This window comes from Microcaecilia unicolor, chromosome 1, assembly GCF_901765095.1.
Source record: "Microcaecilia unicolor chromosome 1, aMicUni1.1, whole genome shotgun sequence".
In the NCBI taxonomy this organism is placed as follows: Eukaryota; Metazoa; Chordata; class Amphibia; order Gymnophiona; family Siphonopidae; genus Microcaecilia; species Microcaecilia unicolor.
Window position 1 is genome coordinate 450,017,311 of NC_044031.1, and position 24,112 is coordinate 450,041,422.

Here is a 24,112-nt window from a genome sequence, read left to right on the forward strand (position 1 = left end):
AGTTAACAATATGAACATAATAGTAGCCATACTGGGTCAGACCAATGGTCCATCTAGCCCAGTATCCTGTTTCCCAACCAGTGGCCAAACCACGTCACAATTACCTAGCAGAAACCCAATTAGCAGCAACATTCCATGCTACCAATCCTGGAGCAAGGATTTACTTCTATTCGTTCTGCACCACTCAGGATTTTATAGATCTCAATCATATCTCCCCTCATCCTTCTCTTTTCCAAGCTGAAGAGCCCTAACCTCTTTAGCCTTTCCTCATACAAGAGGAGTTCCATCCCCTTTATCATTTTGGTCGCTCTTCTTTGAACCTTTTCTAATTCCGCTATATCTTTTTTGAAATACGGCGACCAGAACTGAATGCAATATTCAAGGTGTGGTTGCACCATGGAGCGATACAAAGGCATTATAGTGTTTTCGGTTTTATTTACCATCCCTTTCCTAATAATTCCTAGTATTCTTTGCTTTTTTGGCTGCCGCCACACACTAAGCAGAAGATTTTATTGTATTATCTACGACGACACCTAGATCTTTTTCTTGAGTGCTGACCCCCCAAGGTGGACCTTAGCATCAGGTAACTATGATTCGGATTATTCTTTCCAATGTGAATTACCTTGCATTTGTCCACATTAAATTTCATCTGCCATTTGGACGCCCAGTCCTCCAGTTTCCTAAGGTCTTCCTGCAATATTTCACATTCCGCAAAGATCGAGGTTGAGAAAGAAGGGCTACTTTGACGACGTCATTGCTACCTTGCTGAGAGCACGGAAACGATCTACTACAGCCTACGCCCGGGTCTGGTGAACCTTTGAGGCTTGGTGTGCAGCTCATGCTTGGTGAGCTGTTGGGGCCTCAGTGTCGCAGATGTTGGCTTTTCTACAAGAAGGTTTTCAGAAAGTCCTAGCCTACAATTCCCTTTGGGTTCAAGTTGCAGCATTGGTGTGTTTTCAGGGGGGTGTAGCTGGAGCTTTTCTAGCAGCTTATCCAGATGTTGTTTGGTTTTTACATGAAGCCTTGCATCTTCATCCTTCGTTGCGTAATCCGTGCCCGTCTTGGAGCTTGAGTGTGGTTTTCCGGGCTATGCAGATGGCTCTTTTTGAACCGATTCGGCGGGCCTTGGAAAAGGATCTTATACTCAAGACGGGGTTTTTTTGTAGTGGCTATGGCGTCAGCGCGCAGGTCTCAGAGATTCAGGCGCTTTCCTGTCAGGATTCCTTTTTGCAATTTCTGGAATCTGGGGTTACAATCCGAATGGTGCCTTCGTTCCTACCTAAGGTCGTTTCTGCATTTCATCTGAATTAGCCTCTGTTCTACCTTACATAGTAACATAGTAGATGACGGCAGAAAAAGACCTGCATGGTCCATCCAGTCTGCCCAAGACAAACTCATATGTGTATACCTTACCTTGAATTTGTACCTGTCCTTTTCAGGGCACAGACCATATAAGTCTGCCCAGCAGTATTTCCCGCCTCCCAACCACCAGTCCCGCCTCCCATCACCGGCTCTGGTACAGACCGTATAAGTCTGCCCTCCACTATCCTCGCCTCCCAACCACCACCCCCTCTTCCCCCCAACTGCTCCGCCACCCAATTTCAGCTAAGCTTCTGAGGATCCATTCCTTCTGCACAGGATTCCTCTATGCATATCCCACGCATGTTTGAACTCCGTTACCGTTTTCATCTCCACCACCTCCCGCGGGAGGGCATTCCAAGCGTCCACCACCCTCTCCATGAAAAAATACTTCCTGACATCTTTCCTGAGTCTGCCCAGGAAAGATGTCAGGAAGTATTTTTTCACGGAGAGGGTGGTGGACGCTTGGAATGCCCTCCCGCGGAAGGTGGTGGAGATGAAAACGGTAACGGAGTTCAAACATGCGTGGGATATGCATAGAGGAATCCTGTGCAGAAGGAATGGATCCTCAGAAGCTTAGCTGAAATTGGGTGTACCTTCCTTTTGTGGGGAGGATTTCTCGATTCTTTTTGGCAACTGCACCTATTGGATGTCCGCAGAATCCTGCTACGATATTTACAGATGTCCAACAAATTCAGATGCACCGATCATCTTTTTGTTCTGTTGTCAGGGCTGCGTCGGGGTTTCCCGGCATCTAAAGCCACGATAGCTCGCTAGCTTAAGGGGTTCATTGTTTCGGCTTACATTGTGACGGGTAGATCTCCACCAGAGGCTTTAAAGGCGCATTCCACATGTAGGCCTCATCATGGCCGGAGACTGGCATTTTTTCTATCCAAGAGATATTGTAGAGCAGCTACTTGGGCCTCCCATCTCTCTTTTGTGAGGCACTATAGGCTTGATGTGGTTGCACGAGACGATGCATGTTTTGGAGCGGTGGTCCTCTCCCAAGGAGTGGCAGCTCCCCAACCAGTTTAGGGAGTGCTTGGGTACATCCCACCAGTTCCTGGATTCATCTGCTGCTGAAGCTAAGGAAGGAAAAATGAGGACTTACCAGATAATTTTCTTTTCTTTATGCGCAGCAGATGAATCCAGGATCCCTCTGGATCCTGGATTTTTTTTTTTTTCTGTGTCAGTATCCTAGGTCTTTCAACAGAGCTGGATGGTGAAAAAGAAAAGAAGATTGCATCTCCCTCCCTTGCTAGTTCATTTAGCTCCTGTTGAGCAAGTCTGTTTTGTTGTGAGTAAAGTTTTGTTGTGTTTTCTTCTTCTCTCTGCTTTGGAATACGACCTATACTGAAGGGAGAAGGAGCTGAACGTCCAGGGTCACTGCCTTCTCTCAGTGTTCTCTATCTCTACCTGCTGGTAGGCGGATATAACCCACCAGTTACTGGGTTCATCTGCTGTGCATGAAGGAAAGAAAATTATCAGGTAAGTCCCAATTTTTTCTTTGATGTATTCTTGCAAAGATGACTGTTTTTCCTGAAATTCTTTAGATATGTGCCTTTGTTATTACTAAAATAATTAAATAGCATTCCCCAAGTAGGTGCAATGCCTTTTCTTTCTCCCTCGTCCCCCACATGGCAAGCTTTCTTAATAGTTAGGAAATGCACATTAAAGAGACCAGCATTCATATGTTTTGAACCAAGATGCATTGCAAATCCCCAAAGTTGTTAAATGCAAGCTTTAAAAATTATTCTCTAAAGGAATTTGGAAAACAAACAAATTGCTCTGTTTTGTTTCTGTTTAGGAAAAGATTTTTTGTCACAAACTGGCAAGCAGTGCGCTGTTGGTAAGTAGACTATCACCTCCCACTTTCATAGGTAAAACGTTTTAGCTATTGAAGCTGGTTTACTCAATTACAGCATAACTTTCAGGTTTATCTATTCTTCTCCCCCAAACACCTCGCAAAAAATCTTCTGAAATGAGAAAGCATAAACAACCAAACTCTGTAGTCTTCTCTTCAGCTATAACTATTGGAAGTTTAGGAAGAGCCCTATCTAGAACTTTTTGGTTTTGTTTAAATCTGCTATTTAGTGGATACAGTTAGAAGTACACAGAATCATTTTCAAAGGGAACCAGCTGGCTTAAAAAAAAATTCTCAACTGGGTAGATCAAAGCCTTTGAAAATTGACTGGCTAGCTAAGTTTAGCTTCCTAATTTTCACTGAACAGCTAAATTTAGCCAGTCATATTCTCTGAAGACAAGCAGGCATAATATTCTCACATATGGGTGACTTCATCCATGAGCCCAGTACTGAAATTGCCAAGTTCACTGTCATTTTAAATCTTTGAGGCAGTTCCCTCCTGCCCGATGCTCGAGTGGAGGACCACCACATTTGTTTTCCTAGGAGCCAGAGAGGTTGTTTTTTTAATCTCTCCTCAGCACATCAAACTTTTCCCTTTTTGGTGCCTTCCTTTTTTTGGGGGATATTTTCTCTTCATATTTTTTTTTCTGTAGTAAGCTGTTCAAATTATACATTTTTTTTCAATTATTTTTCAGTTTTCTGCCTTTTAGGACCGCTGAGCCTTTCTTTTGCCTGAGAAGCATCAACAATTTTCAGGTATGTGACTACTTGAGCACCCCAGGCGATAGAGTTTTTTGACCTCGCGTTGGCCATTTTTTCCTCTGTCAATAAGGGTGCCGAGTGGCATTGAGAAGTGTACTCAATGCAATAGGACTATTTCAGGCACAGACCCCCATAACTGGTGTGTTCAGTGCTTGGGTCCAGAGCACAGGTACATACAGTGTAGCCTCTACCTGTGTGTGCAAGTGAGGACCATTAAAGCCCGCAGAATCCAGCATGAAAAACATTTTGTTTCTGCTTCATCAGCATCTCCATCAAGCATGGCAGGGGATTCGGTACTTGATGCGGAACCTGCATTGGCATCAAATTGGGTGCACTGACACAACATCGAGAAGGTCCAACTCAGTACCACCTACACGTAAGGACTCTACATCCTCATCATTGGTGCTGTGTGCATCGAGGGACCTGCAGCCTAAAAAGCATCGTCATCATTCTCCTTCCAGGCATTCTGCCCACACCTCCCCTGCATTGATGTCCTCGATGCACAGGAAGCGTCCATGCTGCTCCTCTCCGACTTATTTCTCATCAAGAGCTTTTGAGGTCTTCGAGATCTCATGCGCCTTCACAGGCTATAACTTGGACTGCATCCACACTGCTTTCTCAGCCGGTACAGACACCTACTCTTCATGAAGAAATCTAGGCTATGCTCAAGGAGGAGCTTTCAAGCCTACTGCATTCACAGTCTATACAGGCTTACAGGGTGCTTGTAATAGACTAAGTCCAGCCCATCAATACATCGGAAAGACAGTCACGGGAGAGGTCCTGCACAACAGCTCAATATCAACCATCCAGGGCAGCACGAACCTGACCGATGCATGCATTGACTTTGGCAGAAGAACTTTCTTCAACATCGGAGACTCACCTGCCTTGACGCACCTCGATGTAGTCGACAATCTGTAATCTTTGTTCCAGAATTCCTTCCCCCCCCCCCCCCCCCCCCCGAGAAAGCTGAGGAGTTCCATAAGCTTCACAGGAAACTTCTCAGCTGTTGTAAATATCTGGCAAGGCAGGCCTTTGATGTCTCTTCATGCATTTCCACCTTAGCAGTGGCAATGTGACGTCTCTCCTGGCTTAGGGTCTCTGACCTTGAATCTGCTATCCAAGAGTGTCTAGCATCATACCTTATACTATGAGGTTATCTTGTTGGGCAGACTGGATGGACAGTACAGGTCTCTATCTACTTTCATCTACTATGTTACTATATATGTTCATACCTTTTTAAAATAAAACCTCCATTCTCGGAGGTATATTCACTCACCCAGTTCGATGGTGACCTTTGGTCACCTGTCAGTCAACCAATTTCTGATCCAATCCTTAAAGGATTACGCCCCAACGCTCGTATCCAAGTCAGCAGCTGGGTCAAAAATCCCAGACACTCTCTCAATCTAAGCATCAGCTTGACAGCTTCCTAGAGAGAATTGCCTACATACAGTTGTCTCTGCCAACCTACCAGACAGAGGGAGGCTCATTCTCTTTCAACAGGGGTGATGTCTCACCTTTGACTGTTGGATGTTACACACCATTCAGCACGGCTATGCTCTGCTTTGGCTATCTGTTAATGCTGTGGTACAAAGTTCAAGTTTTAAAACTAGGGGGAAAAGAGTATGGAGATTAGTTGAAAATTTTGCTTTTTTATATTATTATTCTGCCTAACCTACAATTTCTCCTTTAAACCTCAATCTTTAATTTCCCAAAGCACAAAGCAAAGTAATGTTCACTTGGCAGAGAAACATCCTCCTCTTTCAGAACTTTTCTTTAACACAAGCAGGAAGCAAGAAGCAGTATATATTTGAAATCTTGTTGACTGGGCTCTGATTGGCCCAGGAGCTCATTTCCTTTAAAGTGTACTGATTTTGCCTTCAGTCTTAGCCTGGGAGAAAAGAGAGACAGTTCTCTTTGCTGAGGCTCAGTGAATTATATGTCCTGATCTTCCCAAGTACTTTCTAGGAAGTAAGCAAATGTTTAATGTTATAATTGATCCATATTTCAGTTACCTGTTATTGTTTGCTAATTGCAGTATTTTGTTCCACTGTACGATTTTTAAGACATTAAATAATTTAGTGTATTTCCTCTCTGGACTGATAAAAAATCTAGGTGGTTTGTGTGTTGGGTGTGTGAGTGCTTTCTGGGTACTGCGGGACCACTGGGAGTGTGGCCCCAGTAACCTGGAAATCACTTGGGGATAATTTGAGACCTTGTCCTTGTTTTGAGACAGCGGTGGGATTGTCAGGCTCAGTGTGTGGAGTGAGGGTCACCATCCACTGAGTGGTTCAGATTTTTTTTGATCTGTATCCTCCAGACACAGAGAAAAGTGAACAAGTACAGCAATAACAGGGTCCCTTTCCTGTTCAGTTTTTATTTTGGTAAATTAGCAGCATGCTGATGGCGACTGCAGTGACCAGCAGGTGCTGGAGATGCCTGTCCTAACACAAGAGCAACTGGATGACCTCAGCAGAGAAAATCTGCAGGACTGGCCTGTGCAGAGTTCTTCTGTGGTGAGAGTAGACCCCTTATGGGCAGAGGCCTGTGAGTTGGCAGGGCCAGATGCCACACCAGCTGAGATCTAGCAGATCTATATGCTAGAATGACAGCAGCTAGACGAGCAGCAGTTGCAGCGAAAGGAACGGAAAGAGTGACAGCAACAAGAGGAACGGGGCAAGAGGAGTGGGAACAGCAGCGTGAGGAGCGGGAGTTCTGGCTGCAGAAATTAAAGATGGAAATGGAAGTGGCTTGTAACCAAAGTTCCAGCCCAACCCCTGCGCCAAGGCCTGAGGCAGGATCTACAGCCCGGATCAGGCCCAACTTGATGATACCCGAGGTGACATTGATGGATATCTAACTGCATTTGAAAACATTTGCCGCCTCAATGAGATTCCTCAGAAAGACTCCTACCCATAACCTCCGCTCACAGGACAAATCCCTCCTCTCAGTACCCTTCTCCACCACCGCCAACTCCAGGCTCCGCCCTTTCTGCCTCGCCTCACCCTATGCTTGGAATAAACTCCCTGAGCCCATACGCCAAGCCCCCTCCCTGCCCATCTTCAAATCCTTGCTCAAAGCCCACCTCTTCAATGTCGCTTTCGGCACCTAACCATTATACATCTATTCAGAAAATCTAGACTGCCCCAATTTGATTAACTGCACTTCTTTGTCCTTTAGATTGTAAGCTCCTTCGAGCAGGGACTGTCCTCTGTGTTAAATTGTACAGCGCTGCGTAACCCTGGTAGTGCTTTATAAATGTTAAGTAGTAGTAGTAGTACCAGTGCTGTGTGGGACTGACATGGGTCCAATGAACATTACCCTTGATAGCAGAGTCAACATTTCCGCTTTGGTGACCCATAGTCAGGCCAGAGCCAACAAGCAGAAGCAGCAGAGATCACCTCTCCAGTTCCAGATCCTGAGCCAGTCCAGGTGGAACCAGCTGACCAAGTGGCAGGAGGGAGGCGCTCCAGTGCTTCCAGCAGCACCAGTTCCTGAGGTGACAGGGGCCGTGAGTATGGAACAGGCTGACTTAGCTTACACACCTATTGATCAGACTGTTGACCCTGATTTGTCAGAGTCACCAGCAGAGACCCTTCCAGATATGGATACTGATATAGGACAGAGACATGCTTTTCAGGAAGCACAATGGTCTGATCCTGACCTGGAAGCCCTGAGGCAGAGAGCTAGTCAACCAATCATTGAGACTTGTAAGGATTGTATCCTATGGAAAGGGGGCTGCTTGTACAGAGAGACTGATCCTGTTAATCCTAATATGCCCTGGACAGCAGCATTGAGGTTAGATCCTTTTCGAACCCTAATAATTCAGAACGAGGAATCCTTTCTCCTCCAGACCCGCCCTGACAGCTTGGTTCCTGATTACATAGGTTTACGTTCCTTAAACCTTCCTGAATGAGTCTTTAGGATACTCCTAGACCCTAGGAAACCTTCTATACAAAAATGTTTCTCTATGGTGTGTGACCAGAGCACTCGACCCTCTCACATGCTCTCTTCCTACCCTTATGGAGTACCTCCTCCATCTTTCGGATTCTGGCCTCAAAACTAATTCAGTCAAGTGCATTTGAGTGCCATTAGTGCATTTCACTTCAAAGTTGATAATAAACCAGTTTCTGTTCATTTCCTCATAATAAGATTTATGAAAGGTTTATTTCATACCAAACCTCCTATCAAAACCACCGCCTGTGATTTGGGACCTCAGTGTCTTTCCTCACAGCTCTCATAAAACCTCCTTTTGAACCACTTTGTTCCTGTTCTCTGATGTTCCTCACATATAAGGTAGTATTCTTAATAGCTCTTCTATAAGAAGAGTAATTGAACTTCAAGCCCTGGTGGCAGACCCACCTTATTCCAGGTTCTACTACAACAGGGTTGTGCTCCAAACCCACCCCAAAGTAGAATTGGAGTTCCACCTCAGTCAGTCCATTGTACTTCCTGTCTTCTTCCCTAAGCCACATTCTCATCCTGGAGAAGCAGTACTGCACACCTTAGTCTGCAAACGTGTTCTAGCATACTATCTAGAATGTACAAAACTTCATAAGAAGTCCTCCAGCTTTTTGTGTCCTTCAGCCTTAATAGATTGGGAATTCCCATTACCAAAGATACAATCACAGCTTGGCTGGCTGACTGTATCTCCTACACGTATGCTGAGGCTGGGCTGACCCTACAGGACTGTGTCTCTGCTCACAATGTCAGAGCCATGGCAACTTTAAAAGTGGTGTAGAATGAGTGGAAGTAAATTGATTTTTTACTCATTCCAAAAATACAAAGACTAGGGGCACTCGAAAGTTACATGGAATTACTTTGAAAACAAATAGGAGGAAATATTTTTTCACTCAACGAACAGTTAAGCTCTGGAACTCTTTGCCGGAGGATGTGGTAACAACGGTTAGTGTATCTGGGTTTAAAAAAGGTTTGGACAAATTCCTGGAGGAAAAGTCCATAGTCTGCTATTGAGACAGACATGGGAAGCATCTGCTTGCCCTGGGATTTATAGTATGGAATGTTGCCACGATTTGGGTTTCTGCCAGGTACTTCTGACCTGGCTTGACCACTGTTTGGAAAACAGGATAATGTGTTAGATGGACCATTGGTCTGACCCAGTATGGCTGTTCTTATGTTCTATGACATGCACAAGCTATTTAGTCTGCCCATCAAGGTGGCCAGAGCTGACTCTGACACTCTGCATGTGGTATACAGTGCACTCCATTTAAGTTCACGTTGGATAAGCACATGCTCTGTTTAACTGCATGCTGTACTTCGGTCCCGTTTTTGGCACCATCTATTTCTATGGGGACAAACTTCGATTTAGCGCACCACTGATAAGTGGTGCAAGATTCACTTATATGCATGGTTCAAGTCCGTTGCTCTGCAGGAAAGATTCTGCATAAGCGCGTGCATGGAATATGAAAGCCGATTAGCGCGTGACAACCAACGAGATTTCAAATTTACCTCCCCTTTAACTGCCACAGGCAGAATAAGCGAAAGAATGTTGTTAGAGCGGCGGAACTGTAAAACTTTAACACTGGCTGAACGAATAGAAGTTCTTAAAAAATTAGAAAACAAAGTCTAACATTTATTGCTAAAGAATATGGTGTCAATCCCAGTCAAATTTCACGTGTCTTGAAGCAGAAAGACCAGCTTCTGGAAGACTGGCAAAACAATACAAATCCACAACGGAAACGAAAATGGGTGGGAAAAGCTGAGGAGGTAGAAGATGCTCTTCTTCGGTGGTTTTCTCGAGTCAGGAGCAGACAGTTTCCTGTCAGTGGACCACTGCTTATGGAGAAAGCTAACCAGCTAGCTGAAAGTCTTGGACTAACTGAATTCAAAGCCACTGTTGGATGGTTGGAAAGATGGAAGGAGAGGAACAGCATAAAATTCAAGAAACAGCATGGTGAGAAACAAGACGCTGATGACTTTGGTGCTGAAAATTGGGTTGTTTCAGTTCTTCCTACCATCTTGACCGAGGTTGCACCTTGTGACATTTTCAATGCTGACCAAAACGGTCTCTACTGGCGAGCAATTCCTGATGGAACACTTGCATTCAAACATGCCAAAACTACTGGAGGTAAAACATCAAAGGACCGACTGACGATCCTCCTTTGTTGCAATATGGATGGGAGTGAGAAGTTGGAACCCCTTGTCACTGGAAAGAGCAAACAACCCTGTTGCTTCAAAAAAGTTAAACTACTTCCTGTGTCATACAAGGCTAACGCAAATTCATGGATGACTGGGGAAATTTGGAAGCAGTGGCTAAAGAAGTTAGGCACTAGAATTCGGGCACAAAAGCCTCAGATTTTGCTGCTTTGTAATAATTGTGCTGCACACAGGGATGATGTCAGGCTGTCTAATGTCAAGGTGGTCTTCCTGCCACCAAACACTATCTCTCTGATGCAATCTATGGATCAGGGCATAATAGCCAATTTCAAAAAACATTATCGGGCTCTTGTACTACATCGTCTGATGAGCGTTATGGATGACCAGACTGGCAAGGATAAACGTGCTGTTGAACTGGTTTGTAATTTATCACTGTTGGATTCCCTACATATGCAGAAAGAAGCCTGGAATCATGTTACACAGGCAACCATTGTGAACTGCTACAAGCGGGCAAGCTTTGTTAAGGATGTGGAGAGGGACGAAACAGATGCAGCTGTTACAAACGCGTCACATGAACAGGTTATTGACATCCCAGCTGGTGTTACTGAAGAGGAGTTTCATCGCTATGTAGCTGTTGATTACGATCTACAAACAGCTGACGACAGCACTGATGTTGAGATATGTGCCTACACGCAGGCAACAACGGCTGATGATGAAACAGAGGATGAAATGAGCAGCGAGGCACATGCTGACGAAATTCAACAACCTCTTCCTGTCACTTTTGCATGAGCGCTGGAGAGTCTCAACACCGTGCGGGCCTATCTGGAGGCTACTGGATGTCAGTGCTATGACAGTTTTTACCGTCTGGCAGACGTAGTCTATGGAACTCACAGACCCAATAGTGTACAGAGGACTATAACTGATTACTTCAAGTAAGCCTAACGTCAGTTAACTGAGACTGTATACTGTATGTATAATAATAAACAGTACTGTACATATGTTTATCAGATGTCAAGCTTCTTTGGGTCACAACGGTTAAGTGCACACTCCGGTTAACTGCATGCATTTCTTTGGTCCCAGACCCTTGCACGTAAGCGGATTGCACTGTACTTCATTCATTTCTGTCTCTCCCTGCCACTGTTGGGGCACAGACTGGTAAAATATGGTAAAACTTATCTTTTCAACAAGGCCTACCATAACAATCAATAATAGGAATTCTAACACGTTGCTAATCACTTGATATTCTGACTACTTGTTCATTGTACTGATCACATCCATTCTGTCACACTTATTCAGTATGTAACTAACTGTTCCCTACTCTTTAACGATGCTTGTCATGTTGTAATATTGTAAGCCACATTGAGCCTGCAAATAGGTGGGAAAATGTGGGATACAAATGCAATAAATAAATAAAAGCCTGCCTGGAACTGGTCCTACTTTCCAACTACTGTTGCTGCCGTTGACTTAAAACTGTAGCCTTGATCCTTATGGGACCTAGAACATAGAAGTCTTCCTGGCATTGGTAATACTTCCCAATCTCTGAAGCTGCCGTCAAAGCTCACTCCAGTTATGAGGTCATTTAAGTTTCGCTTTAATAGGATTCTATCGTTTTTCTATATAGTGATCCTCTGTGTTAATTCCACGCATTCTAGAATTCTGTCACCATTTGTGTCTTCACATCCTCCCATGGGAGGGCATTCCAGGCATCCACCACCCTTTCTGTGACAAAACCTCAATTCATGACCTCTAGTTATACTGCTTCCTCATCTCTGCCTATTAATGCTTTTTAAGTATTTAAACATCTGTATCATATCCCCTCTATTCCTCATTTTCTCTAGTATATACAGTGGGGGAAATAAGTATTTGATCCCTTGCTGATTTTGTAAGTTTGCCCACTGACAAAGACATGAGCAGCCCATAATTGAAGGGTAGGTTATTGGTAACAGTGAGAGATAGCACATCACAAATTAAATCCGGAAAATCACATTGTGGAAAGTATATGAATTTATTTGCATTCTGCAGAGGGAAATAAGTATTTGATCCCCCACCAACCAGTAAGAGATCTGGCCCCTACAGACCAGGTAGATGCTCCAAATCAACTCGTTACCTGCATGACAGACAGCTGTCGGCAATGGTCACCTGTATGAAAGACACCTGTCCACAGACTCAGTGAATCAGTCAGACTCTAACCTCTACAAAATGGCCAAGAGCAAGGAGCTGTCTAAGGATGTCAGGGACAAGATCATACACCTGCACAAGGCTGGAATGGGCTACAAAACCATCAGTAAGACGCTGGGCGAGAAGGAGACAACTGTTGGTGCCATAGTAAGAAAATGGAAGAAGTACAAAATGACTGTCAATCGACAAAGATCTGGGGCTCCACGCAAAATCTCACCTCGTGGGGTATCCTTGATCATGAGGAAGGTTAGAAATCAGCCTACAACTACAAGGGGGGAACTTGTCAATGATCTCAAGGCAGCTGGGACCACTGTCACCACGAAAACCATTGGTAACACATTACGACATAACGGATTGCAATCCTGCAGTGCCCGCAAGGTCCCCCTGCTCCGGAAGGCACATGTGACGGCCCGTCTGAAGTTTGCCAGTGAACACCTGGATGATGCCGAGAGTGATTGGGAGAAGGTGCTGTGGTCAGATGAGACAAAAATTGAGCTCTTTGGCATGAACTCAACTCGCCGTGTTTGGAGGAAGAGAAATGCTGCCTATGACCCAAAGAACACCGTCCCCACTGTCAAGCATGGAGGTGGAAATGTTATGTTTTGGGGGTGTTTCTCTGCTAAGGGCACAGGACTACTTCACCGCATCAATGGGAGAATGGATGGGGCCATGTACCGTACAATTCTGAGTGACAACCTCCTTCCCTCCGCCAGGGCCTTAAAAATGGGTCGTGGCTGGGTCTTCCAGCACGACAATGACCCAAAACATACAGCCAAGACAACAAAGGAGTGGCTCAGGAAGAAGCACATTAGGGTCATGGAGTGGCCTAGCCAGTCACCAGACCTTAATCCCATTGAAAACGTATGGAGGGAGCTGAAGCTGCGAGTTGCCAAGCGACAGCCCAGAACTCTTAATGATTTAGAGATGATCTGCAAAGAGGAGTGGACCAAAATTCCTCCTGACATGTGTGCAAACCTCATCATCAACTACAGAAGACGTCTGACCGCTGTGCTTGCCAACAAGGGTTTTGCCACCAAGTATTAGGTCTTGTTTGCCAGAGGGATTTCCCTCTGCAGAATGCAAATAAATTCATATACTTTCCAAAATGTGATTTTCCGGATTTAATTTGTGATGTGCTATCTCTCACTGTTACCAATAACCTACCCTTCAATTATGGGCTGCTCATGTCTTTGTCAGTGGGCAAACTTACAAAATCAGCAAGGGATCAAATACTTATTTCCCCCACTGTACATATTGAGGCCTTCAAGACACTTATCATATTAATAAACATTTTGTAACCTGCGTTACAACATTTTAATGCATGGACATTGATTATATGCATGTTAATTTGTAGGTTAATGTGCGTTAAATTAATTTTGCATGCACTAAATTTTTTAAGGTGCCTTAACTGAATTCATGCTAATGAATGCACATCCCTATTATGAGGAAAATGCTTATGAGGGAATTCTATAACTTAGTGCCTCAATTTAGGCGCTACAATGAGGCACGCTTAGCGCCAATTCTATAATAGAACTTAGGCATGCCTAAGTCATCATAGAATACTTGCACAAACCCACACTGGTGCACTAAAGCTTAGGTGTAACCCTTTATGCCAAGTCAATGGCAGGTGTAAATGGTCATGCCAAAGTGTACCAAATGACATGCATAACTGATAGTATTCTGTAAGATACACATGTCTGCCTATGCTCCTCCCATATTTATGCCCACCTTGGAGTTATGCACTATAACACTTAAGCAGTACTTTATAGAATAGCATCTAGTGTACTTATCTGTGAAACTGCCAATTAAAGGTGCCTTTGACATGCGTAAGTGGCGTGAGCTTATAGAATTGGCCTGTTAGTGCTTCTAATTCAGTGTGTCAGCCTATTAGAAGTCCAGAAGTGATCAATACGGCATACATGCTTCGCCATTACGTGAATACTCTTGCTCATTACGTGAATATCTTGATACATAGTGTATAAAGATGTTTCATCTGCAGGTAAAGCAGCATATTACAATGACTGGTTTTGATTTTATTTCAGTGATGGACCTCAATGTATCAGATACCCAACTTTGTATCAGTTTGCAAGTTTTCACAGTTCGACTGCCGCCGCCTCAGGTAGAGTCATTTTAAAGGTCATTATTGTAAAGGATGCCCTTTCTTTCTGTGATTAAGATTCTATATAACTGCTGTGTCAAGAAATTTATATATTGAATTATTTACTAGGCAGCAGTAAAATGACATGGTACTGTATCACTTTACAACAGGATAATTACCACTAGATGTACTAAACTATGATAACTGAGTGTACCTTAACTTAGTAAATCCTGCAGTAATTATCATTGCTGTAGCTGGAAGCTTCAACAATACGAGATGTTGGGCCCCCATTCTGAGCCTGCCATTGAAGAAAATTCCCTCTTAGGTTTGAAACTTCTTGGTGGGATACTGAATAAGAGTCTGTCTCCCTTCCTGCACATCCACCCAGGAATAAAAATGTTTTTAAGAAGTGCTTCCTCAAAGCCCTACCCCTTAAAAAAAAACATACAAATGGCCGTCTAGCAGTATCCACAACTCTCTCCCTAAATGTACCAGTTCAGTCCCTGGGGTCTAGTTGAGACAGAAGCCATTCTTATTTGCTCTTGCTCCAGAAATACCATCTTGCAAAATAGTGCTGCTGCCAGGACAACAACAGCAGTGATCATTCTTGCCCCAGCTAGATTCCAGGGATTAGTTTAGTGAGTATCAGGAGACAGATAATGTTAGGGAGTATTCAGATTGTTGTTGTTGTTGTTGTTTTTTCTCCCAAAGGTGGTGGGACTTATTTTTAAACATGAGGCAAGGTGCTGGTACAGATATTGGCTTAAGACATATTTAGATTATGATAAATAGCAATGTACACAGTATTTTAAGCAGCACTTTGAATCTAATAAAACTCACTATTTATCTTTGATTGTGGGTGCAAATAACCTGACTAGCGAGTTTTATAATTTAGTTTATATGGGGGTTTTAAAACTATTTCTACTGTGTGCTAGAAAATTCCCACAGCCTCAACCAATAGGAATCTGAATTATGTAGTTGTGTAGTCAGTGATATCGCAGATCAGTGAGTAAAGCAGTGCTCTGATGATCCTTTTGGCCCCTAGTTTTCCCTATGAAAGTTTTCCCTATGAAGTAAGAGTGTCGAGTTTCGACCTGTATTTAGATTAAGGGAGTAGGGTTCTCCCCCCCCCCCCCCCCCTTGGAGGGTCTTTTGCAAGGCCATAAAGCCTGGAACAACATTCAAACCTTTGTCCCTTGGTTTTCCCTTCAGGACCCTCACAGGTAGGGAGGTCCTTAGACCTAATGTCTTTGAGAGCCAGAAGCAGCATAGCAAATGGTTAGCTGAGTTCTACTTCACAGGAAATCTTAAAAATAAGGAAAATTAATGTTATCAGGTTCCAGTCATCACACAGACATTTCCCTGCAGTCTGGTTCTAGCAGAGCCATCAGGAAGCCTCTGTATCCACTTAATTGGAAGAGGAACAAAGGGAATAAGCTGCTTTATTTGTATTTTGCTGGCTTGGCATCCAGGTAAGTACTGCACTAAGGCAGAGGAATGGAACCCCTCACACACCACCTAGCAGTGCCCTGGTAGATCCCAGAGGACACCAACTATTCTCCAGCCATCAGGAGACTTACCATCTACAGAATCCCAGGTACAAGAAAGATCATCCAAGTCACGTGGTTCCCTTATTATATTCAGCACTGCTTCTATATATATTTGGGAGTAGAGATGTAAACTGTGGACAACGGTCAGAATTCTATGTGGAGTTAAGGAGATTGCATTGAGGAGTTGGAGATTCTGTACTTGTAAATAAGTTTATTGCCTGCCTCTGCTGAAGAAATACATGTTTGACTTGAATTGAAGTATATCAGTAAAAAGAAATTGGTTCAGAGCACTTCTAGAGTGTGTGAGGATTGCCAGCCTTTTTTGGCCTCCTTGAGGAGTCTCAGAGCTGCCAAGGGGTCCCAATTTTTGAGAGGGAGATTTTAGTACATGCCCATAGCCCTGCCCCACTTTGCACAGGCTCCACCCACTCTACATGGCTCCACCCCCTGACACGCCTCAAAACCCACAGCCATTTCAGAAAATAATTTATTTAATAGCCTAACTCCCTTTTCAATTAGCTTTCAGAGGCCAAAACCTCCTGCCTCAGGTCAGTATAATGCTGTTATGGTATCCTCTCCTGACCTGAGGAAGAAAGTATTGGTCTCTGAAACTTTATTAACACAGCTACCATATTACTTTATCTTAAAAATAAAATTATTTTCTTTACCTTTACTGTGTGGCCATTTACTTTTTCTAATTGTGTTGCTCCCAGTCTCTTGATTCTGCTTTCCTTCGTCTTCTCTTAACTCTTTTGCCAGGGTTTCTTGATGGCATTTTTCTTTCCTTTTTCTTTGTTTTCTTCAATATTTTTCTGTCTCTTGCTCTCTGTCCAGATTGAATTCATTCTTACTATCCGTTCTTTAATTTCCTTCTTTTTACTTCATCTACCTATGGCTTTTCATCTTTTCCTCACCCTTGTTCTCCCCATGCCCCTGCCTCTTATTCTCCAGTCTTTCACTGCTCCCCTTTTCCATCCAGCAACTCTCCTATTTCTCTCCCCATTCTTCTAGTGTCTCCCCTCTTTCTGTCTGCATCCTTCCATCTAGCGTCTCCTCTTTCTCCCTACCCTTCCATCCAGCATCTTCCCTCTTTCTCTCCCAATCCTTCCACCCATCTACCCTCTCGCCTGATCCTTCCCTCTAATGTTTCTCTCTCCCCCCGCCTTCTATCCAGTGTCTCTCTATCTCTCCACCCTTTTCTGTTCAGTGTCCCTTCTCTCTCCACATCCTTCCAGTCTCTCCCCTTTCTCACTGCATCCTTTCATCCTCTCCCCTTTCTCACTGCATCCTTTCATCCTCTCCCCTTTCCTACTGCATCCTTTCATCCATCTCCCCTCTTTCTCTCCCTATCCTTCCATCCAGCGTCTTTCTCTCCCCATCCTTCCATCTGTTTTCCCTCTTTCTCTCCCCGTCCTTCCATCTGTTTTCCCTCTTTCTCTCCCCGTCCGTCCATCCGTCTTCCCTCTTTCTCTCCCCATCCTTCCATCTACCCCCTCTCCCGATCCATCTCATTGTGTGTGTCTCTCTCTCTCTCTACCCTTTTACATTCATCATTTCCCCCTCTTTCTCCCCATCCTTCAATGTCTCTTCTGTTTCTCTCCCTACCCTTCCTTCCAGCGTCTTCCCTCTTTCTGATCTCAGCCAGGATCCCCCCTTTCTCCCCATCCTTATCACCAGCAGCTTCTCTCTTTCTCCAGCCCTTCTCCATCTCCCTTCCTTCTCTCCCCACTCTCTCTGTTTTGCCTCCTGCTCCATCTCCCCTCCTTCTCTCCCCACTCTCTGTATTTTGCCTCCTGCTCCTCCTTCCACCAGATCTTCATTTCTTGGCCACTGCTTCTTCTCCTGTTGAGCAGCAGTGGCCACTACAAAAAAAAAAGAGCTAACAAAAAATAATTTTTAAAAGCAAGCGTGGCACTGCAGGCAGCCATCAGGCATTGGCTGTTGTCTCGGCAGCCTCTCCTCTCTCCTCTCTCTGTCCCCGGAGGAACACAGCATAGCAGGAAATCAATCTCAACTTCCTGCTCCAGGGGCAGTGACGAGAGAGGAGCAGCTGCAGAGCCCACAGCCAATGCCTGAAGGCTGCCTGTGGTGCTGCGCTTGCTTTTTCACATTTGTTTTGTTTGTTAGCTGAAGCTCTTTTTATTTTTTGTCACGGCCGCTGCTGCTCAACAGGTGAAGCAGCAGTGGCCAGAAATGGAAGAAGGAGCTAGCGCCGCTGGGTGTTTCAGTGGGAGACTTTTCCGCTTTGGCGGGAGTGCGGGAGATGACCCGCCAAAGCGGGAGACTCCCACTGAATGTGGGAGACTTGGCAGGTCTAGAGTCTAGTCCCCCTGCTCATGCCCCAGAAAAACAAATATGTATACCAGCTTCCTCTCATGCCCTGAAGAGAACATTAGGTGACTTCCTAGAGTGACCCTAAACAGGCCAGGACTTGCATAGCCTTATTGAGTCTGGGGGAAGTGTACACATGGAATCTTCTGAAGATGCTTGTGATAGTTTTTCTTCCTTTTTTACTTGTAAAATTTCTCAAATTCAAAGTTGAGGAATATTTTGAGATTGAGCAGTACTACTTCTGCTGAGGGTATTGTCTTGTGGTGGTAAATGAGTTAGGCAACTGTAACCCCCATCAGGGCTGCTGAGGGGGGGGGGGGGGGGTCAAAATTCCCCAGGACCCAGCCTCCAAGGGGGCCCGGCTCCCGTCTGGCACTAGCATGGCTCTCCTGCTTCTGTGTGTTTCAGAATTATCACATTATCTCTGTTCTGCCAGCCACAGGTCCTTCTTCCTGCTGCGTCCTGCCTCCTGTATAAAGTACTTCCTCTTTGGACACAGCAGGAAGAAGGACCTGTGCAGCAGAGTGGAACTAGCAGGAGAGAAGACAAGCCTGGGGGGGGGGGGGGGGCTGCGCGGGCCTGAAGGGGGGCTGTGCAGAGGCCCGGGGGGGGGGGGGGGGGGGTTGCCCCAGGCCCCGCTGCAGCCCTGCTCCCATATCTGCACTTGCTGTCAGTGTTCTCACTGCTGGCTGTGGTAGTAAGGAGAGATCAGCTAGTCAACAGGAGAGAGGTGCCTGCAAGTTATGCCAGTACTGTTCCTTAGGCCCATTCTAACCATGGCCTTTTGCTGAACTCTGTACATCCTACACCTGCTAGAAATGGCGCCAGCTAGTCTAAGGTAGGTTCAAGTATAGGAAATCTCTGAAACTGACAGTTTAGAAGGTGCTGGTAGCAGGGGCGTAGCCAGCCTTCCGTGGGAGAGGGGTCCAGAGCCCGGGGGGGGGAGGCACATTTTAGCCCTCCCCCCCGGCGCCGCCCCCCCCACCGCCGACATTGCTGCCCCCCCCTCCCGCCGCGAACCCGCCGCCGCTGCAGCCTACCTTTACTTTTGCTGGCGGGGGATCCCACTCCCCGCCAGCCGACGTCTTCTTCTTAGTCACTTCCTGTTCTTCAATTTGTTTGCTGACGTCCTGCACGTTGTACGTACAGGACGTCAGACTCAGAGAACAGAACTGTTCTCTGAGTCTGACGTCCTGCACGTACAATTACGTGCAGGACGTCAGCAAACAAATTGAAGAGCAGGAAGGACTGAGAAGACGTCGGCTGGCGGGGAGTGGGATCCCCCGCCAGCAAAAGTAAAGGTAGGCTGCAGCGGCGGCGGGTTCGCGGCGGGAGGGGGGGGCAGCAATGTCGGCGGTGGGGGGGGCGGCGCCGGGGGGAGGGCTAAAATGTGCCTCCCCCCCCCGGGCTCTGGACCCCTCTCCCACGGAAGGCTGGCTACGCCCCTGCTACCAGCACCTTCTAAACTGTCAGTTTCAGAGATTTCCTATACTTGAACCTACCTTAGACTAGCTGGCGCCATTTCTAGCAGGTGTAGGATGTACAGAGTTCAGCAAAAGGCCATGGTTAGAATGGGCCTAAGGAACAGTACTGGCATAACTTTCCACAATGTGATTTTCCGGATTTAATTTGTGATGTGCTATCTCTCACTGTTACCAATAACCTACCCTTCAATTATGGGCTGCTCATGTCTTTGTCAGTGGGCAAACTTACAAAATCAGCAAGGGATCAAATACTTATTTCCCCCACTGTAGGTTTTAGATATTTCCCAAACTAACCTATGACCTGGGGCCTCTCACACTAGACAATGGGGCACCTATCTCTTGGCATTTTATTATTATTCACATAATCCCAGTCATAGCTTAAACTGGTTCATTTAGGGGCTAAGGGGCCAGTCTTGCTTAATGGCATACAGTCCTACATTTTGCTATAATCCATCAAGGAAGTAAGTTGACTTTTTCTGACCTCTTTCACCTATTAGCTTCCTTCACAGAACTCACTAGGACTGTGGATAATTCAAACCAGATAATGACCTTTTCAACTGCAGTCTTACTTGAAAGTCAGACACTGATGTAACACTGAATTGAAAAGATATTCTACATAGAAATAGAACTTATTAATTACACAGAATAAAACATATTCTAAAATAAGCAGAAATCAGAATTCCTTATAAGACCAAATCTAAATACTTATAATGGTATCTATATCTACTCTATCTCCTTCTAACCAGCATTAAACTAATCCTTTAATCTGCCTACAAAGCCGTCCAGTATGCCTTACTGATAATGGTATACAGATGTGGTAAACTAATACCTTTGAACTAACATTAACCCCAAAAAGGGACAGTGAAAGTTTCATTTCTCTCTGACCTTTCTAACCTGTAGCCTAGCAAAAGCTAGACATTTGAATAATTAAAACCATATGACATTCCTCCATCACTTGCAGGACTGAGGAGTTAAAATAGAATTAACAAATATAATTTTTCTGCCCATGCTGCCTCAAAATGATCCCAGGTTTTTTTTTTTTTTGTTACATTTGTACCCCGCACTTTCCCACTCATGGCAGGCTCAATGCGGCTTACATGGGGCAATGGAGGGTTAAGTGACTTGCCCAGAGTCACAAGGAGCTGCCTGTGCCTGAAGTGGGAATCAAACCCAGTTCCTCAGTTCCCAGGACCAAAGTCCACCACCCTAACCACTCGGCCACTCCTCCACTCCAGGTTCCAATCTAATTCATGTTTAATGTGGGATAAAATGCCATAAATAAATAAGTAAATAAATATAAACTTTTAATGTTGAGCACCTGATTCTCAAAGTGGACATATTCTAAACACTATAATGAAAATAAAAAGATTTTTTTCTACCTTTGTTGTCTGGTGACTTTGTTTTTCTGATCATGCTAGCCTAGTATCCGATTCTGCTGCTATCTGTCCTCTTAACTCCGTTTCCAGGGCTTCCTTTCCATTTATTTCTTTACTTTCCACCTTTCTTCTTCATTTCTTGCCCTACATCCTTAAGTAAAAGCTGGGTCCTCCGCAGACTTGACTGTCCAGTGGATCCATCTTCTGCCTATTTTCTTCATCCATGTGCAGTTTTTCTCCTCTCTTCCTTTTCCCTCATCTCATCTCCTTCCTCACTCTTCCCTCCCCTCCATCCATGTCCAGCATTTCTTCTCTCCCTTCCCTCTCCTCCATCCACCCATGTCCAGCAACCCTCCTCTCCCCCCTGCCCTCCCCTCCATGTATCCATGTCCAGCAACCCTCCTCTCCCCCTGCCTTCCCCTCCCCTCCAGCCACCCATACCACCCCTACCCAGCGATTGTCCACTCTCCCCTGACCCTCCTCCAGCCAGCCATGCCAGTGATTGTCCTCTCCCCTGCCCCCCCCAGCCACTCATACCCAGCGATTGTCCTCTCTCCCCTGACCCTCCTCCAGCCACCCATGCCAGCGATTGTCCTCTCCCCTGCCCCCCTCCAGCCACCCATGCCAGCGATTGTCTTCTCTCCCCTGCCCCCCTCTAGCCACCCATGCCAGCGATTGTCCTCTCCCCTGCCCCCACTCCAGCCACCCATACCCAGCGATTGTCCTCGCTCTCCCCTGCCCCTCCTCCAGCCACCCATGCCAATGATTGTCCTTTCCCCTGCCCCCCTCTAGCCACCCATGCCAGCGATTGTCTTCTCTCCCTTGCCCCCCTAGCCACCCATACCCAGTGACTGTCCTCTCTCCCCTGCCCCCCTCCAGCCACCCATACCCAGCGATTGCCCTCTCTCCCCTGCCCCTCTCCAGCCACCCATGCCAGCGTTTGTCTTCTCTCCTCTGCCCCTCCTCCAGCCACCCATGTCCAGCGACTCCCTTCTCTCCCCTGCCACCCCCTCCAGCCACCGAGGTTGTTCAGCGAATTCTTCGGGGCAGGCAGTCTTGCCTGCCCGCTGCAGGCACTGACTCTCCCCCGCTGCCAGATTGCTCTTCAAAATGGCCGCCGAGACTTACAAGGGCGGCCTCCAAGACTTCAGCAGAAGTCTTGCGAGGCCACCGCTGGAAGTCTCGGAAGCCATTTTCAAAGAGCGATCTGGCAGCGGGGGAGGTTCAGCGCCGGCAGCGGGCAGGCAGGAGTGCCTGCCCCGAAGAATTCGCTGGACAAGGGAGGTGAGGAACCACCGGACCCTGTAGGAGGGAGGGAGGAAGGAAGGAAGGAGAGCCGGCTCGCTCTCAGGAACAACCGGCTCGCAAGTCGGTAAAAAATTTAATAACCGGCTCTTGTGAGCCGGTGCGAGCCGGCTGCAGCACACCACTGGCCATAGGCGCCCCGTATAGGAGGCTTGGGGAGGCTAAGCCTCCCCAGCCCAATCGTGGACTTCCGAGTTCCCTTGGCTGCTGCAGTGCTGTCCTCACTAGCGCAGCGTTTTTGCCAGGCAGCTCTGGACTGGCACTGGCTTTCCCTCCTTCCTTCTTTGGTTCCTGTTTTCGGCTCTCCAATCGGCAGCACCCCCCCCCCCCCCCGCGCGTTTTAACCTTTACTTATTCCGTGGCAGCGACGTCAATCAATGAAGAAAAAGGCACTTACAGGTTCGCTTCCAGCTTCTCTCTTCACACAGGGTCCTGCCCTCGCGGAAACAGGAAATGCATCATCGCTGAAGGCGGGACCCTGTGTGAAGAGAGAAGCTGGAAGCGAACCTGTAAGTGCCTTTTTCTTCATTGATTGACGTCGCTGCCACGGAAAAAGTAAAGGTTAAAACGTGCGGGGGGGGGGGGGGCGGCGGCTGCCGCCGCCGCCACCGATCGGAGAGCCGAAAGCCGTGCCATAAATCACCCCAGCAGAAACCGGCCTTCTTTCCTGTCCTGAAACTAAAGGGGGGGGGGGGGAGGGAAGTTAGATTAAAGAGGCCCTTAAGCTTGCAGTCAAAGTTGCATTCTATATAGGCATAAACAGTTTCCGATGCCCTGCACAGCATGCTGTGAGAGCATCGCATTTGCTTCCAACTATTTTAGCAATATTTAGCAAAATTGGAGGTGTAGATTAAATCCAGAAAATCCAAGGAGGTGGTTTTGAATTCTTTTAACGTGACTTCAAGTTCTGATTTCTGGTTGCGCTGTACATCCACATAGGAGCCAACTTTTCAAAATTATTGGGGGTGCTAAGACCAATGGAAATAACCCCTCCCTGGACACGTACAAGGAATTTTCTCAATATTGGGGGTGCTGAAGCACCCACAGCACCCACAGAGTCGGCTCCAATGCATCCAGTAGTCTAAGAGAAAGGGGATGAAAAGTGATGGCGTCCTTTTCCCTCAACCTTGCAGAATTAGGGTTTAGTAGTTTATCTAAATTAAAGGGGAATATTTATGTAAGAAGTTTTTGAGCTGAGTTGAAGCTCAGAGAAGATGAATCCCTGCAGCTAACTTTGAACTTATCTATTTGATGTTAAAGGAACAGGTCTGTCTGGATTCTTCAAGCAGGCAAGTGGTCGTTTGGGGCTCCATTGTTTCTTCTTGTGATCTGCTTAAATTTTTCTGTTTTGTTTTTCTCCTTATTGATGTATTAGGGTCTGCCCAGTGTAATATTTATGGTACAGTAAGGTTCTGAGTGTGTTTTTGCACAAAGTTGTGCATAGTGTTTTGCAGTTGAGCGATTGTGGTTAGAATATGCTTTGAGCAACCACTTTATTCTTTGACATATGATACATATCTAATACCTAAATTTAATAAAAGGTATTAACTGTGACTATTTTGTTTTTACTTATTTTTTTCTGTGTGTTGTCAGACAATTATGGAGGTAAGCTCCGCCCCTGGCCCCACCCCATAACCCCGCCCCCTTTAGCCTCCCCAAACAGTTGGGCCACCGACCGCCTATGCCACTGG

The 24,112-nt window shown here is 45.9% G+C and overlaps 1 protein-coding gene across 1 annotated transcript in view; it reads left to right on the plus strand.

The window, feature by feature from the left end:
* Positions 1-24,112, plus strand: part of C1H18orf63 (chromosome 1 C18orf63 homolog) — a 186,323-nt gene that overhangs the window by 78,691 nt on the left and 83,520 nt on the right. Inside the window, exons 5-6 of the mRNA XM_030212812.1 lie at positions 3,167-3,208; positions 14,320-14,396. Of these exons, the coding sequence (XP_030068672.1) occupies positions 3,167-3,208; positions 14,320-14,396 (119 nt within the window). The remainder of the gene's footprint in view (positions 1-3,166; positions 3,209-14,319; positions 14,397-24,112) is intronic.